We start from the raw sequence: 15186 nt of genomic DNA, 5'->3' as shown, positions 1-15186 counted from the left end.
CACATTTATCTAAATTTAATAAAATGTATCAGAATTCTGATACCAGGGTACAAAACTAAGTTTAAAACGTAGTGGATACAATATACAACTAGCAGGCTGTATAAATCACAATCTCTTTTCATTGACCTACTTAAGCTAATTTGAAAACTCACCCCCACATTGAAAGCATTCATAATGTATTTGCAAAAATCACAAAGCAATATGAAATCACCCACAAATATTGCATTGTAAATGCAAAATTAGATTTAAATTAACTTACATTTACCAGTAATTGTTATTTTACTAAAACTATTGTATTTACTGTGCAAAGGTACATAGTGTACTTTTCCATTTTTAAATTTTTATAATCTTAGGGATGAAGGTGTGGAATCTGATAAAATGCACCCTCTTTTTATGCCCACCAATAACCCAGGGGAACTGTGACACTGCTTGTGAAATGCAAACTGTTTAGCTAATTGGATTTCTACGTAATTACAAGCTCTGATTATTTAAGACAGTTAAGTCTAACATTATCCATCAAACTATATATGTGGCAAGCAGGTGAGTGTCTTATGGCATGCTGCAAAATCTGAGACCCACTTCTGTAAAAAGCCTTAATGTTTCCTGTAATAAGGGGTTAATTTTAAAAAATGTGTACACAGCTGTTATTGTAATGTGCACAAAGATGCTTCCCTAATGTAGAACACATTAAAAAATGCTGGTATGTTATTTCTACCCATCTCAAAGTTTTTTTAAAAAAAGATCTTAGTTCAGCATCTTCTTCCATAAACAGCCCATGCAGTGGCACCAATCAATGCTAAGCATTTTTTAAAAAATGTTTGTCAAATAGAATTTTAAAAACACAATCAAGAGATCAACTTTGGAAGTTACTGACCTAATAAGAATGTTTTGCTGTCATGAACAGATTAACATGTCTAAAGGGGAAACTTTTTTTTAAAAAAAAGTTTGATGAAACAAAGTAGTGAGAAAAAAAGTTAGTGAATATCTCAAATAAATTTAATACAAAGAATACTGACATTTGGAAACACTGTAGAGTGCAGCCAAAGAGAATCCAGTCTCTAAAGAGTTTGTTAAATTCCACTGGAGTATTTGTACTCCAAATGAAGAAGCGTGTGGTTGAAGACATAGATGGTGTTGACTGCTAAACCTCACCGCCCCCCCCACAACACAAGTATAAATACACCTCCTTTAGAAAACATTATACACATATGGGGTTACTGATTTAGAACAGCCTAGGTAAATAATTGCAAGAGTCATGTCCCTTCAGGCAATATTGTTGATAAAAAGGATGTTCAATAAAGAAGATTCTTCAACAACCCTCATTGAATTTACATAATAGTTTTACAGCATGACATTTTAAATAAAAACCCTAGTAAGATACTGAAAAACTGGAGTGTAATAGTTGGGAAAAAACATTTATTTCTTCTTAACAAATTTTTTTGTTACAGCATTTGGGTTCATCCTCCTCCTCCCTGCTCCAATTCTGTTGTCCCGAATGTTTAAGTGAGCAGCTCTGCTGTAGATGTCATTCTCCACAAATGGGGAAACCCCGGCAGTGTAATCTGGGTCAAAGACATTTGTTTTCTGCCTAGCCTTTTTGGACAGTCGTTGCTGAGGAAAGTTCTGGTCTTCACTCAAATGTGGATTACTGCCATGTTTCCCACCATGTGGTAATGGGAGAGAATACTATTGGGGGGAAAAAAATAATAATTTGACAACACAATTTGACTCAGAATACCTCATGCCAGGGTGAGATTCACAATTAGATTTTAAAAATATGGTGAACTATAGTTTACCAACAAAATGTTACTCTTAAAAAGGAAACCTTCTTTCCTCCTGAAGCAAGACTCAATCTTCCATTTAATTAGTAATTTTTAAACAATTATTTCTCTTCAAAGCTGTACTACATTCTACAATAGCATTTATCCCAGCACATTGTTAAAGGGATTATATGATACAGACTGATGCAGTTTTCCTTTATTTGGCTTCTCCCCACCCTGGCAATTCAAATCATCTTTTTCCTGCTGGTAAATGTGTAACGTTTCCCTCCAGATTATTCTCATTAAAATAATGAGGCGGAGGGAATTACAAAAAGGAATATAATAATTCAATTGCACCCTTGAGTCCTGCTGCTCCTCCCAATGATCATAAAGAACTGATCCCCCCACCCCACCAATTTGTTGTACAACACTCCAGTTTTGCACGCTCATGTGTTGCTTAGGGAGCAGAATTCTTTTTAAATACTGTGAGTTAAATTTTTTCCAGCTGTAACTTAAATAAATGTTTCACTATGCTTCACTTTCAATATACACTTATTAAGCAATTTTGTAATAGAGGGTGTTTTCACAATAAAGAGATAAATACAACAGAAGGAGTTGTGTAACATCACAAAAATGAGTTTCACATTGATTAAAAATGAAAATAGAAACAGCGATCTTACCCTCAGTCCTCGTGAGTTTAGCACTTTTGGGTTTTGCGAGAAATGCATGTGAAGACTGCCATCCTCATTCACAGTCACTGCTACCTTCTTCAGTGTCCTGTTACCACAGCTTGGGCAGAATGTCTTGTTCATGTTAGTTGTAGTCCTAGTTAAAACCAACCAGAGAGGTAAGTTTAGCACACAACTCTGGATTTCAGTTGTCCTTCGTCCCCTCCTATTGATAGATTTATGGAAGGTTTAAAGTTTCTCTGCTGCAGGTTCCCCCAGTGGTCAGAGGTAAAATTACCATCTTAGCCACACAGACCAAGAAGTTGGTTAACTCAGTTTCTTTCTCCACAGATGCTGCCTGACTTGCTGAGTATTTCCATCATTTTCTGTTTTTAGACCAAGAGGACTCAGGTTAGATCAATGCACAATTAGTTATCTCTGCTGCAGTAGGAGTACTACAATTGGTCTCTTCACTGCTGGACTAAGAAGGGGAAATTAGTTTCCAATGCACATCAGTCCACATCTTGAAACTGCCTCCAAGTCAACAATAATTGAGAGGGGAATAAAGATGTCTGGTGTAGAAAATATTAACTAGGAGGTGCTCTTCTGAGTTTGGCACTAAAGCACAATAATGGACCAGAGAAGCATGTATCTTACTTTGCAGTTACCTACGCTATACTTGCTCAGCAACTGCTGGATGCCTAAAATCAGCAAGTTTTCAGTTTCCAAGAATATGGTCCTTTGCCTTGATGAGCATAAAAATCCACTAAAACAACTCAATTCACAATGGACTGGGGTTTAATGTACCACATTCTAGTATATTTTTTTTCTTCTCCTGTGCTTCTGAAGCCTGCCAGTTTTTCACGCTTCCATTTCTACCTGCCTCAACCCTCCCCTTAATGTCTCGGAAATGTCTTTAATTTCTCTCATTGTGCCTATAACCTCATGCTAATATCACTTCAGCCATTTAACCATCTCCTGTTTTCCACTTAAGCACTTTATAGGCCATTTATTGCTCTTCGTGAGTTCCTGTTCTCCCCCCCCCCCCCCCCGCCCTTCCTTTTATAATGCTGTTCATCTGTAATATCGTCCAGTTTTCACAAAGGGTTCACACCCATAACATTAACTCTGCTGTTCTCTCCACAGATGCCGATTGAAAGCTTCTAGCATTTTCTGTTTTTGTTTCAGATTTCCAGCATCTGCACTTTGTGCTTTTGGTGGTATGGCATGTGTTTGTCCTCCAATACCCCACATGAACTCCCTAGTTTTTGATGCACATCACTAGTTTTAGATTCCCAAAAATGTTCCATTGTACAGCTGATCAATACTTACTTGAAACATGCATGACAACGCAGAATATAGTTTCTTGCTTGTCTTATAAGCATTCCATTTAACGAAATCACATGAAGCCCCATCTGAATAAGGACATTCTAAAGAAAGAAAAAAAATAAACTTGCATTTATAGTGCCTTTCACAACTTCAGGACATTCCAAAGCACTTCACATCCAATTAAGTACTTTAAGTGTAGTCATTTTGTAATGTAAGCAAACATGGCAGCCAGTTTGCACACCACATCATCCCATAAACAGCAACAAGATAAATGAATCTGTTTTAGTGATGTTGGTTGAGGGATAAATGTTGGCCAGGAAACAAGAAACAAGTGCATGTCTAAATAACGTGTAGTCACAACGTGTAAAATCTATAACTAAAACATAAGCAACATAGTCATTTCATGTAGCTACAACCTCCAGTGCAGTATATAATACAGCGAGTCTTCCTTCACCACTTTTACTGTTTATACCTCCACCGTTAATCCTTCATCAATGAACCTTATTTTCTCCTTTGGTCTCTAGTGGAACTACTGCAATCCTCCATTGTTAAAGTTGTCTTTAAGCAGCTCAGTTTCTTTTGTGCCTTCCTTCAACAACTCTTCTCTCCCTAGTAAGCACAATTCTACCCCAATACTACTGCCATGTCTGAGCAGGCTCCCAGAGAAGATACAGAAAAAAGCTAGTCATCAGTTAGGCAATTGCTCTTACCTCTAGCTTCCAAATGCTCTCTATTGCAATCTTTCTCAATCTTATTAGCTGACTATAGTTACTGCGCTTCTGAACTTTTCTCTCGATCTTTCGAAGCTCTAAATACACCTTACATCATCTTCCTCCTGCCTAAGTTCTCACTGTATGAAATCAAGAACATTTGCTCCTAATCGCTACTTCCTGATTTACCTCATTTTCTCTTTTTCCAACCCAAGTGGTGTCTTGCACTAATGGGCCTTGGCCCTTCACTTTAGCTTCTCAATGTAAAATAAAAATCAATTACATATACAAGATCTTTCACTACTAGACATCTTCACTCGTCACGGGGAGGTAGGTTATATTAATCAGCTCAAATAGTGAGGTACAAAATTATTTTACTACTTTTTTTGTGGGGACAATATGGGAACGATGAAGATTTCAATAGAATTTTAAGCATCAGTATAAATAACTACCAAACAGTTCAAAACTTAACACGAAAAACAAAATTTATTACCTGCATGGCAAAATCTGTAGTCATACAACCAACTTTGACATTTGCTACAGTCTTGGAGCAACCTATATCCTGGAAGATCTGCTGAATGTTACTTGGTGTTATCCACCCACCGTCATCATCTTCGTCCTCCCCTTCACTTCCATGCAGCTCTTCTTGGTGTTGATTAGCAGTCAATGGTCTCTCACTTGAAATGCAGACATTCTCTTTGTTCTATTAAGTAAGGCAGGTTAGCACATCAGTTTCTGGCAGGCAGCGAGGTATTATAATTGGAATATCTGGATTTGTTTCTCAATAGCTGGAGATTAGCCTGTATTTGATGTTTTTGTACAAATGTTAACATTTGTTTATTTAAGCAACAGAATAAAACTCAAAAAGCAAAATATGAAATAAAAACAGAAAATGCTGCAAACACTCAGCAGGTCAGAGAAACAGAGTTAATGTTTCAGGTCGATGACCTTTCCTCAGAACAGTCATCAGAATAAAACTCATGTTGCTTACCAACAAGTCTCGTAGATCATCTTCAATGCTTGGTAGTGGGTTTCTCCAGTACTGAAAGGCACTGAATTCTGATAAATCAGCGACAGTCGACTCGCTAGAATGGCAAGCATCCTCCGAACCTGAAGGGACTACACAATCTCCCTTTGGGCAACCTTTCTCTGGATGCTGTTGCATAAAAATAGAATGATTTTCAGTGTTTCTTAAACTGTTACGTTAATACAAACTTCACAGCCCAGAACACAAGAGTTTCTAAATCACTACGGTTTTAACAGCAGGTAGTATTTAGGCAGGATGAGCGAAACTGGTTTGTTTGAATGTACAAATCAACTTAATCTCAACTGTCTCAGTCTAAATAAATTCAGAACCAAATTAAAGAAAGCAAGCAAACAAAAACATTTTAGTTTCAAGTTTTGACTTCTTAACAATCCAGGAATTTCATTTCCATGATTTCCCCCTCCCTCCAATTTTCTTCCATGCTTTCCAGAGGACGACCCCTTTCGTGTTGGCAATCCAAGGGCAATTTTTTATATGCACATCTAGACCGGCTATTTGAATGTGGAGGACATCACAGTGAAGTCTGATCCTGTCTTTACACACAGCGTGAGCCTGACTAAATTTTCCCTTTCCTGGTGCCCCTACTGCTGTCCCAGTAGAGATCAGCTAACTCAGCATCCTCTGGGAATCAAACCAAAACCTTCTGGTCTGCATGGTGCTTCTACTAATTAGGCTGGGGGGAGGGGAAGAATTAAAAACTGTTTTAGTGCAAGAAATCCACAGCTAAATCTGGTCTAACTTAATCAATTCTGAACAGTGTTGACTTGATTTAGTACCATGTTACTATCAACTGCAGTCGTGTTCTCATTCTTCCCCCTCATTTCTCTTTGCCCGAGTACATCAGTTTCTGCTTTCAGGTTCCAATTTTACTCTCATTTTAAATAGCCTAGTTACATACTTCAATGTTACAATGTAGGTCCATCGCATTCAAAAAGTTTAATCCAGTAAGTTTTGCCTATGGTACAAAACCCAGAAGAAAGTCCGCATTTGGAAAACCTACATTAAAACCTTTAAATTAGAGCTCCACTCCTGGATTTGAGCATAAAACCTAGGCTGACATTTCAATGTAGTACTGAGGGGGTGCTGCACTATAGGATGTGTCGTCTTTTAGGTGCGACGTTAAACTGAGGCCTTGTCTGCTCAGGGGTGTGTATATACACATACATATACACATTAAAAAACTCGTGGCACTTTTTCCAAAGAACAGCATGGATTTATCATAGAATGGTTACAGCACAGAAGGCGGCCATTCAGCCCGTTCCAGCTCTCTGCAAGAGCAATCCAGCTAGTCCCACTCCCCGACCCTTTCCCCGTCGCCCTGCAAATTTCCCCCCTACCCTTTCAAGTACTTATCCAATTCCCTTTTGAAACCACGATTGAATTTGCCTCCGCCACCCTTTCAGATCATAACCACTGGCTGCATAAAAAAAGCTTCTCCTCATGTCACCTTTGGTTCTTTTGCCAAATCACCTTAAATCTGTGTCCTCTGGTTCTCGACCCTTCCACCAATGGGAACAGTTTCTCTCTACTCGGTCAAGACCCCTCATGATTTTGAGCACCTCCATCAAATCTCCTCTCAACTTTCTTTGCTCCAAGGAGAACAATCCCAGACTCTCCAGTCTATCCATGTAACTGAAGTCACTCATCCCTGGAACCATTCTAGTAAATCTTTTCTGCACCCTCTCTAAGGCCTTCACATCCTTCCTGAAGAGTGGTGCCCAGACAATACTCCAGTTGTGGCCAAACCAGTGTTTAATAAAAAAGTTCATAACTTCCTTGCTTTTGTACTCTATGCCTCTATTTATAAAGCCCAGGATTCCATATGCTTTTTTAAAAAACACTTTCTCAACCTGGTCTGCCACCTTCAATGACCTGTGCACATATACCCACACGTCCCTCTGTTCCTGCACCCCCTTTAGAATTGTACTCTTTAGTTTATATTTCCTCTCATTCTTCCTACCAAAATGTACCACTTTGCACTTCTCTGCGTTAAATTTCATCTGCCACGTGTCCGCCCATTCCACCAGCCTGTCTATGTCTTCTTGAAGTCTATCACTATCCTCCTCACTGTTCGCTACACTTCCAAGTTTTGTGTCACCTGCAAATTTTGAAATTGTGCCCCAAGTCATTACTATATATCAAGAAAAGCAGTGGTCCTAGTAACGACCCCTGGAAGATACCATTGTTTTTCAGACTGGAGGAATGTATATCAATTAATTACTACTTTGTTTCCTCCCACTTAGCCAATTTCATATCCATGCCGCCACTGCCCCTTTTATTCCATGGGCTTCAACTTTGCTGACAAGCCTATTATGTGGCACTTTATCAAACGCCTTTGAAAGTCCATATACACCACATCAACTGCATTGCCCTCAACAACCCTCTCTGTTACCTCAAAAAACTCAAATAAAGTTAGTTAAACACGATTTGCCTTTAACAAATCCGTGCTGGCTTTCCTTAATTAATCCACACTTGTCCAAGTGACTATTAAATTTTGTCCCAGATTATCATTTCTAAAAGCTTTCCAGCCAACAAGGTTAAACTGACTGGCCTGAAGTTGCTGGGTTTATCCTTACACCCTTTTTTGAACAAGGATATAACATTTGCAATTCTCCAGTCTTCTGGCACCACCCCCTTATCTAAGGAGGATTGGAAGATTATGGCCAGTACCGCCACAATTTCCACCCTTACTTCCCTCAGCAACCTAGGATGCATCCCATCTGGACCTGGTTCCTTATCTATTTTAAGTACAGCCAGCCTTTCTAGTACTTCCTCTAATCAATTTTTAGCCCATCCAGTATCTCAACTACCCCCTTTTACTTATCCCAGTGTTCTGGCCAACATCATTTTCAGCCAACACCACCAAAAGAGATTAACTGGTCATTTCTCTCATTTGCTGTTGATGGAACCTTGCAGTGTGCAAATTGGCTGTTGAATTTGCCACATAACATTGAGTACAGTTCTTTCTTTACTGTTCTATACTTTGACAATGGAGTTTAGGAGTTCAGTAAATACAAAGCTTGAAGCTATCAATGGTTGTTGCTTGAAGTAGAATTTGTAAATTTGTTACGATGTTCCAAACTATGTATTTTAAATTTCATTTACCTTAGATGACAGATGAAAGCCTGCTATGTTGATCAGTGACTCTGGGTGTCTTAAAGTGCTACTCACTTCAACCTACCAAAGAACAAGAACAAAATTGGATTTTCCACAATCAATAATTTATTTTACTTGAACACACCAACCTAACATTTCTATTGCACAAAATGAACACTGGACCACTGACACATGACGTGTATATTTTGTAGCAGTGAGAATGGCAATGTGATTCCTCTGAACATGACAATGAAATGTTAACATGCTCATTGCACAGGGCTCAGCATACAGCGGCACAAAGTTTCTTCCCAATTTTGATAAACCACATAACAGCTGAGTGCATATGGTACAGTTAATTTGTATTACCTTAAACAAGCAGTTTTCTGTGGACCAGTGACTGTCAATTATTGGTCCCGTTTCACACCTTCCGTTTTGGGCCCAATTTTAATTCAGCAGTAGCAGAGATATAAAAATCCCCTTGGGAAATGGTTTCTGGATTATGTAAGCTTGTGTATTAGACCATGGTATCAGATTTGTACTCAAAATACTGGGCAAAGTTCATTGAATGGAGGCTTGATGAACTATCTGGGCTTTTCCTGCCCGTCATTTTCCTATAAGATCCTATTTGATAAACTCAAACATCCACTCTATTCAAAAATATGCAACATAACTCACTGTTCTGCTAAAACTACTCTTGTACAGTATATGCTCCTCAGAAACAGAATAGCCATGCAAATTGAAATAGGTTTTCACAGGTGCAGCCAGTCAGAAATAATACAGTAAACAGCTCTACATTTTGCTTGATTTAGCACTTGATTGAAACCCTGCACCACCAAATATTTCCTTTTCCAATTGGTGATCTCAGATTGGCAAGTGAATGCCATTTATAAAGATATCAATGACCTAGAAGGCTGGTACAGCATGTTGGTACACCATAGTACTGTGAGCCAAACATGTAATTCCTCATATGGAAAATTCCCACCCTTGTTCATGCTCAAGAGAGGTACTGATGCTTGTCCACAGATAGTAAAGGGGAAAAAATGGCCAAATTGTTTAAATCATCCTATTTCATCTCCTTAAAACTGCTTATGGAGCAGCACTGGCAGGAATCTGGGAAGGGGTTGATTGAGACTTCTGCCCAGCACTAATGGCATTCAAGTCACTGGAACAGAGCGTAACGACATTATTGTACCAGTGAGAGCTCTATATAAAAAGCCTAGTCCTGGGCTGCCTCTAAAACTATTTTAAATACATAAATCACAGCAACAAGGGCCAAATTAGACAAACGCACAGGTAACTCCCTAGATTTTTAAAATTCATTCTCAGGATGTGGGTGTTGCTGGCAAGGCCAGCAATTTATTACCCACCCCTAACTGCCCCGTTAGGTAAGAGTTCCAGTATTTTGACCCAGCAACAATGAAGGGTATGTCCAAGTCAGGATGGTGTGTGATTTGGAGATAATGGTGTTCTCATGCACTTGTCTTAGGTGTGGAGGTCACGGGTTTGGGAGCTGCTGCCAAAGAAGCCGTAGCGATTTGTGGCAGTGCATCCTGTAGATTGTACACAATGCAGCCACAGTACGCCAGTGATGGAGAGGACAATATTTAGACTACAGGATGATGTGCAGTTTAAGAGGACTGCTTTGTCCTGGATGGTCTCCAGTTTCTTGAGTGCTGTTGCAGCTGCAGCCATCCAGGCAAGTGGAGAGTATTTCACCATCCTCCTGACTTGTGCCTTGCAGGTGGTGGAAAGGCTTTGGGGAGTCAGGAGGTGAGCCACTCACAGCAGAATACCCAGCCTCTGACCTGCCCTAGTAGTCACATCAGTTATGTGGCTGTTCCAATTGAGTTTCTGGTCAATGGAGGCCCAAGGATGGTCATGGTGGGGGCACGATGTTGGTAATGTCATTGGGAGGTGATTAGGCACTTCCTTGTTGAAAATGTTCATTGCCTGGCACAATGTTAATTGCCATTCATCAGCCTAAGCCTAGATATGTCCTGGTCTTGCTGCATGTCAGAATGGACCACTTTATATTATCACAAAAAATTTAGATTCTGCACAAATTCATGTTCAGTCTTTAATATTCACCTGAGGAAGGAGGAAGCCTCCGAAAGCTTGTGATTTTCAAATAAAATTGTTGGACTATAACTTGGTGTTGTAAAATTGTTTACAATTTAATATTAAGACATTTACAACCAATAATAAACAGATTTTTTGCATAGAAATTTTCAATAAGGTAACCATGTCCTCGTGAAGATAAACCACACCACCCTCCAAAAATATGCCTGCAGTCCTTTCTCCTTTCATGCAACTACATACTTCTGAGGATGGTTGCTGTTCAGACAGCCGAGTAAAAGAACTTCTATCAGGTAAATGACTTACTTTTTGTGAAGGTTCTTTTTTCAAGTGGCCAACTCCCACAAATTCAGCCTCAAGCTGATAGGTTAGTGCCAGAACCTTAATGTCAGTTGCTGAGAGGCTGGGGTAGTCTCCAGTTTTTTTGGAAAATTCAGTTACTGTGAAGAAAATATTAAAAAGAATTTTTAAAGAATCTTTGAATCTAGAGATCTTTAAGAACAAACATGCATTTATATAGCACCTTTCACATCCTCAGGACTTCCCCATGAATTATTTTCAAAGTGTTATGTCAGCAAATGCATCAAGCGATTTCCACACACTAAGGTTCCACAAACAGCAATGAGACAAATGACCAATTAATCTGTTTTGGTGGTGTGAGTGGCCTCAACCACAGGAGAACTCCCCTGCTCTTTATCAAATAGTGCCATGGGATCTTTTATGTTCACTTAAACAGGACCTCAGTTTAACATTCATCCAAAAGACAATACCTCCAACAATGCAGCACTCCCTCAATACAGCACTGGAATGTTTAGATTACGTGCTTTGAATCTACAACTTTCTGACTCAGGGGCAAGAGTCCTACCACTGAGCCAGGCTAACAACCTATATTTTTACTGGGCAGTGCACAAACAAAAGAATCTATAGAAATTGGTTAACTGTGGGGCACTGCTGTGCTCACCTACATAATTGACTCACTGAAGTAATTCACTGCATGTGAAGCATTTTGGGGCACTTCTGATGAGCTTGTAATTATAATACCTTTTGTTTTCCTTCATTACACAATGGTATCCACTTTGTTAGAAAAGTGAAACCAAAAAACAAAAATATGAATTTTAAAATCAGTTTTATCAAAAAAATTTAAGGTTTTATAACCAAAATATATATATTTTTTACACTTTAAACCAAGCCAATCACTTAGGAGGATAAACTCACCATGGCGGATATATTCAGGAAACGGTTCTTTGAAATGGAGCTGGTATGGCAAAACTGCCAGCCTTCGCTTAGTTTCCTTGTCCCGTATTTCATTCACAACTTCCTTTATTGTGTAGACACTTTTTCCATACTCCTAAAATAAATAAAAACAATGAAAATTACTTTTGTTGATTTTCTCTCAAATCAAATTTTGTTCGTTTGATAAACTCCTAGCCCACACCTGAAAGAAAATAATTAAAATACATAATCAATCTTGTTTAACAACTCCTTAGGATTCTGTCAACTTAAAACTCAATATATATTTTTGTTGCAGGTAGGGAGATACATTAAGACAGACAATGGGGTACAGGTAGACATAAAAGATCCCATGGCACTATGAAAATGAGACAGGAGCTCTCCTAGTGTCCTAGCCCAACATTCCTCCCTCAACTATTACCAAACACAGTTTATCTGGTCATTTATCTATTTTGCTGTTTGTGCTGCCTTGTTATATACAAATCAGATTCCACATTTACCTACATAACAAATATTTCAAAAGTTATACATTGGTTGTAAAGCACTTAGGCACATCTCAAGTACTACTGGCTTAGTAGTGTAACCTAAGGAAATAAATCAGTCACTCTGGGCTGGGATTCTTCTCACACAATCCTACAACCCAATGTCCTACCCACCAGGTCTTATGGTCTAAGCCAAACAAGTAGCAACAAGCTTACAGTAAGCTTAACTGCAGTAATCCCCCCCTCCCTCCCCCATACACTGATCGAGAAATAGGATGGCTTGTCAACCTCCACCGAGGTTCTCCAAGCTTAGTTAAGTGTGTCCTTCAATGGGGAGAGAGTGTGCACTCCATTTCAGGCAAACAAAAATTCTAATTATGTGGATTTCTCAGTAGTTTGGTTAGGAGAATATTGAACTTGATGGGTGGTGACGCGTGTCTGACAAAAATGTATGAAACTCAGCAGCAAGTGCGCAATTAGACCTAATAAGTACGATTCGTGCAGTTACACTCAATTACTGTGGATGAAAATTGTAACCAATTTTGACGAGCGTCACAAAAAAAAAGGATTTCCATCTCCTTTTTGATCATACACACGTGATTCGAGCAATGTTGCTGGCGTTGAGTCTAAAACACGTGATCAAGTGAATGGATTGGAACGTCTGCACTGTAACATTTCCAACAACGTTCGAAGAACGGGGACTGATCTCAGTCAGCACTCGACTGCTCGGTCCTACACCCAGGCCCTAGCCCCTAGCCCCGAGCCCCCAGCCCCCGATAAACAAACACAAGAAACAGTTTGCAACAAAATGAAGCTTGTTATTGCTGCCCCTGCTGCAAAGGGCGCACAATGATTCCACTCAACCTAACCTGTAGCGGCGCGTTCTTCAAGAAAGCTCCGGAATCTACTACAACATGCTCCACCACCGTGCTCTCCATCTTCCACTCTTGCATTATCCAACCACCAGCTACATTGCGAGAGCTCTGCTCGTTAGCAAACTAACAGCTCATTGGACGATGTAACAAGTCTAACAACCCCCACTGTGTAACACTGACCTATCGCAATTCACTGTACCTCGATTTAAAGGGTCGCAGGTGACATACAAGCTCTGCTCATTTTCTACACTCTGTTTTCACCTGGCTAAAGAACGTGAACAGCATCAAAAAAATATTTATAAAAAGATGTGGTGCCCAGGAAATTTCATTCAATAAAGAAATAATGCCTTTATTTAACGAATTAAAACGATAAATACTGCACAGTAAGGGTCTTTTAACACCTGTTTGGAAGTTATGTTGACAGCAATTTAAGATAGAAAGGGGGAAGATAATTGATAAACTAATCAAACTTAGAGAGGATAAAACCCCAGGTCTGGCTGGATTGCATCCGCACATATTAAAAGAAGTTAGGGAAGAGATAGCAGAGGCACTATTACATATATATATATATATATATACCTTCATTAGAAAAGGGAATAGTGCCAGAGGACGAGCGGACAGCTAATGTGATTCCTATATTTAAAAAAGGGGAGATAGAACAAGTCCAGGGAACTATGGACCAATTAGCTTAACATCGGTGGTAGGAAAGATAATGGAGTCCTTACTCAAAGATGTAATAGAAAAACATCTCGAAACCAAAAATATAATAAAGCATAGTCAGCACGGCTTTCAAAAGGGAAGGTTATGCTTAACCAACCTTATTGAATTCTTTGAAGAAGTAACAGAAAGGGTAGACAAAGGTAATGCAGTAGATTGAATATGTTTGGATTTTCAAAAGGCCGCATGAGTAAGGTCAGAGCATATAGAGTCAGGGGACAAGTAGCCGAATGGATAGCAAGCTGGCTACAAAACCGAAGACAGAGAGTAGGGGTTAAATGTTAATTGTAGCCACATGATTTATATCAATTAGTGTTAATTGTATTCAGGTGGTGTGTATCAATTTGGGATGCTCTTGTATCCATATATATGAGAGCTTAGCTAGGATGTGGTGCTCTGTGAATGAAGGCTTGGAAGTAACTGAAGACTAGGTTCTGGTATTTTATCCTTCACCACCTGGCTATCCAGTTTATAACATTAAAGGTAGTTACTCAGACTGGCAAAAGGTGGGAATTGGTGTTCCACAAGGATCAGTGCTGGGACCACTGTTGTTCACTATTTACATAATTGATTTTGGACTCAGGAATTGAGAGTACAATTTCAAAATTTGCAGATGACACCAAATTGAGGGGTATAGTTAATATTGAGGGGGACTGTGACAAAATACAGACATTAATAAACTTGCAGAATGGGCATATAATTGGCTAATGAATTTCAATAAAGATAAGTGTGAGGTGGTGCATTTTGGTAGGAAGAATAAAGTGGCCTCATACTCCTTGGAAAATAAGAGTCTAAATGGGGTAGAGGAGCAAAGGGATTTGAGAGTACAGATACATAAATCACTAAAAGTAACGATGCAGGTTAATAAGGCCATTTAAAAAAAAGCAAACTAAGCACTGGGGTTCATTTTTAGAGGGGTAGAATTGAAAAGCAGAGAAGTTATGTTAAACTTGCATACAACCTTGGATAGACCACACTTGGAGTACTGAGAACAGTTCTTGACTACATATTATAAAAAGATGTACAGGCACTGGAGAAGGTGCAAAACAGATTTACTAGGATGATACCAGAACTGAGAGGTTATACCTATCAGGAAAGGTTGAATAGGGGCTTGTTTCTCTAGAAAAGAGAAGACTGAGGGCTGACCTGACAGAGGTCTTTAAGAGATGAAAGGGTTTGATAGGGCAGTTGTGAAGAA

At 39.1% G+C, this 15186-nt stretch overlaps 1 protein-coding gene across 1 annotated transcript; it reads right to left on the bottom strand.

Annotated features, from left to right (window-relative positions):
- On the bottom strand, positions 1–13373 carry nob1 (NIN1 (RPN12) binding protein 1 homolog). The gene is made up of 9 exons (XM_067998059.1): positions 13266–13373; positions 11900–12032; positions 10991–11124; positions 8618–8689; positions 5459–5623; positions 4961–5170; positions 3761–3858; positions 2441–2585; positions 1–1686 (listed from the first exon to the last, which is right to left on the bottom strand). The coding sequence occupies exons 1-9, from the start codon at positions 13347–13349 to the stop codon at positions 1417–1419; spliced, it is 1311 nt and encodes a 436-aa protein (XP_067854160.1). The 5' UTR covers positions 13350–13373; the 3' UTR covers positions 1–1416.
- Positions 13374–15186: the final 1813 nt, after the last annotated feature.

Source organism: Heptranchias perlo, chromosome 16, assembly GCF_035084215.1.
Source record: "Heptranchias perlo isolate sHepPer1 chromosome 16, sHepPer1.hap1, whole genome shotgun sequence".
Lineage (NCBI taxonomy): Eukaryota > Metazoa > Chordata > Chondrichthyes > Hexanchiformes > Hexanchidae > Heptranchias > Heptranchias perlo.
Note: the sequence above shows the minus strand (reverse complement) of the source record. Positions and strands in the feature narration are given on the sequence as shown.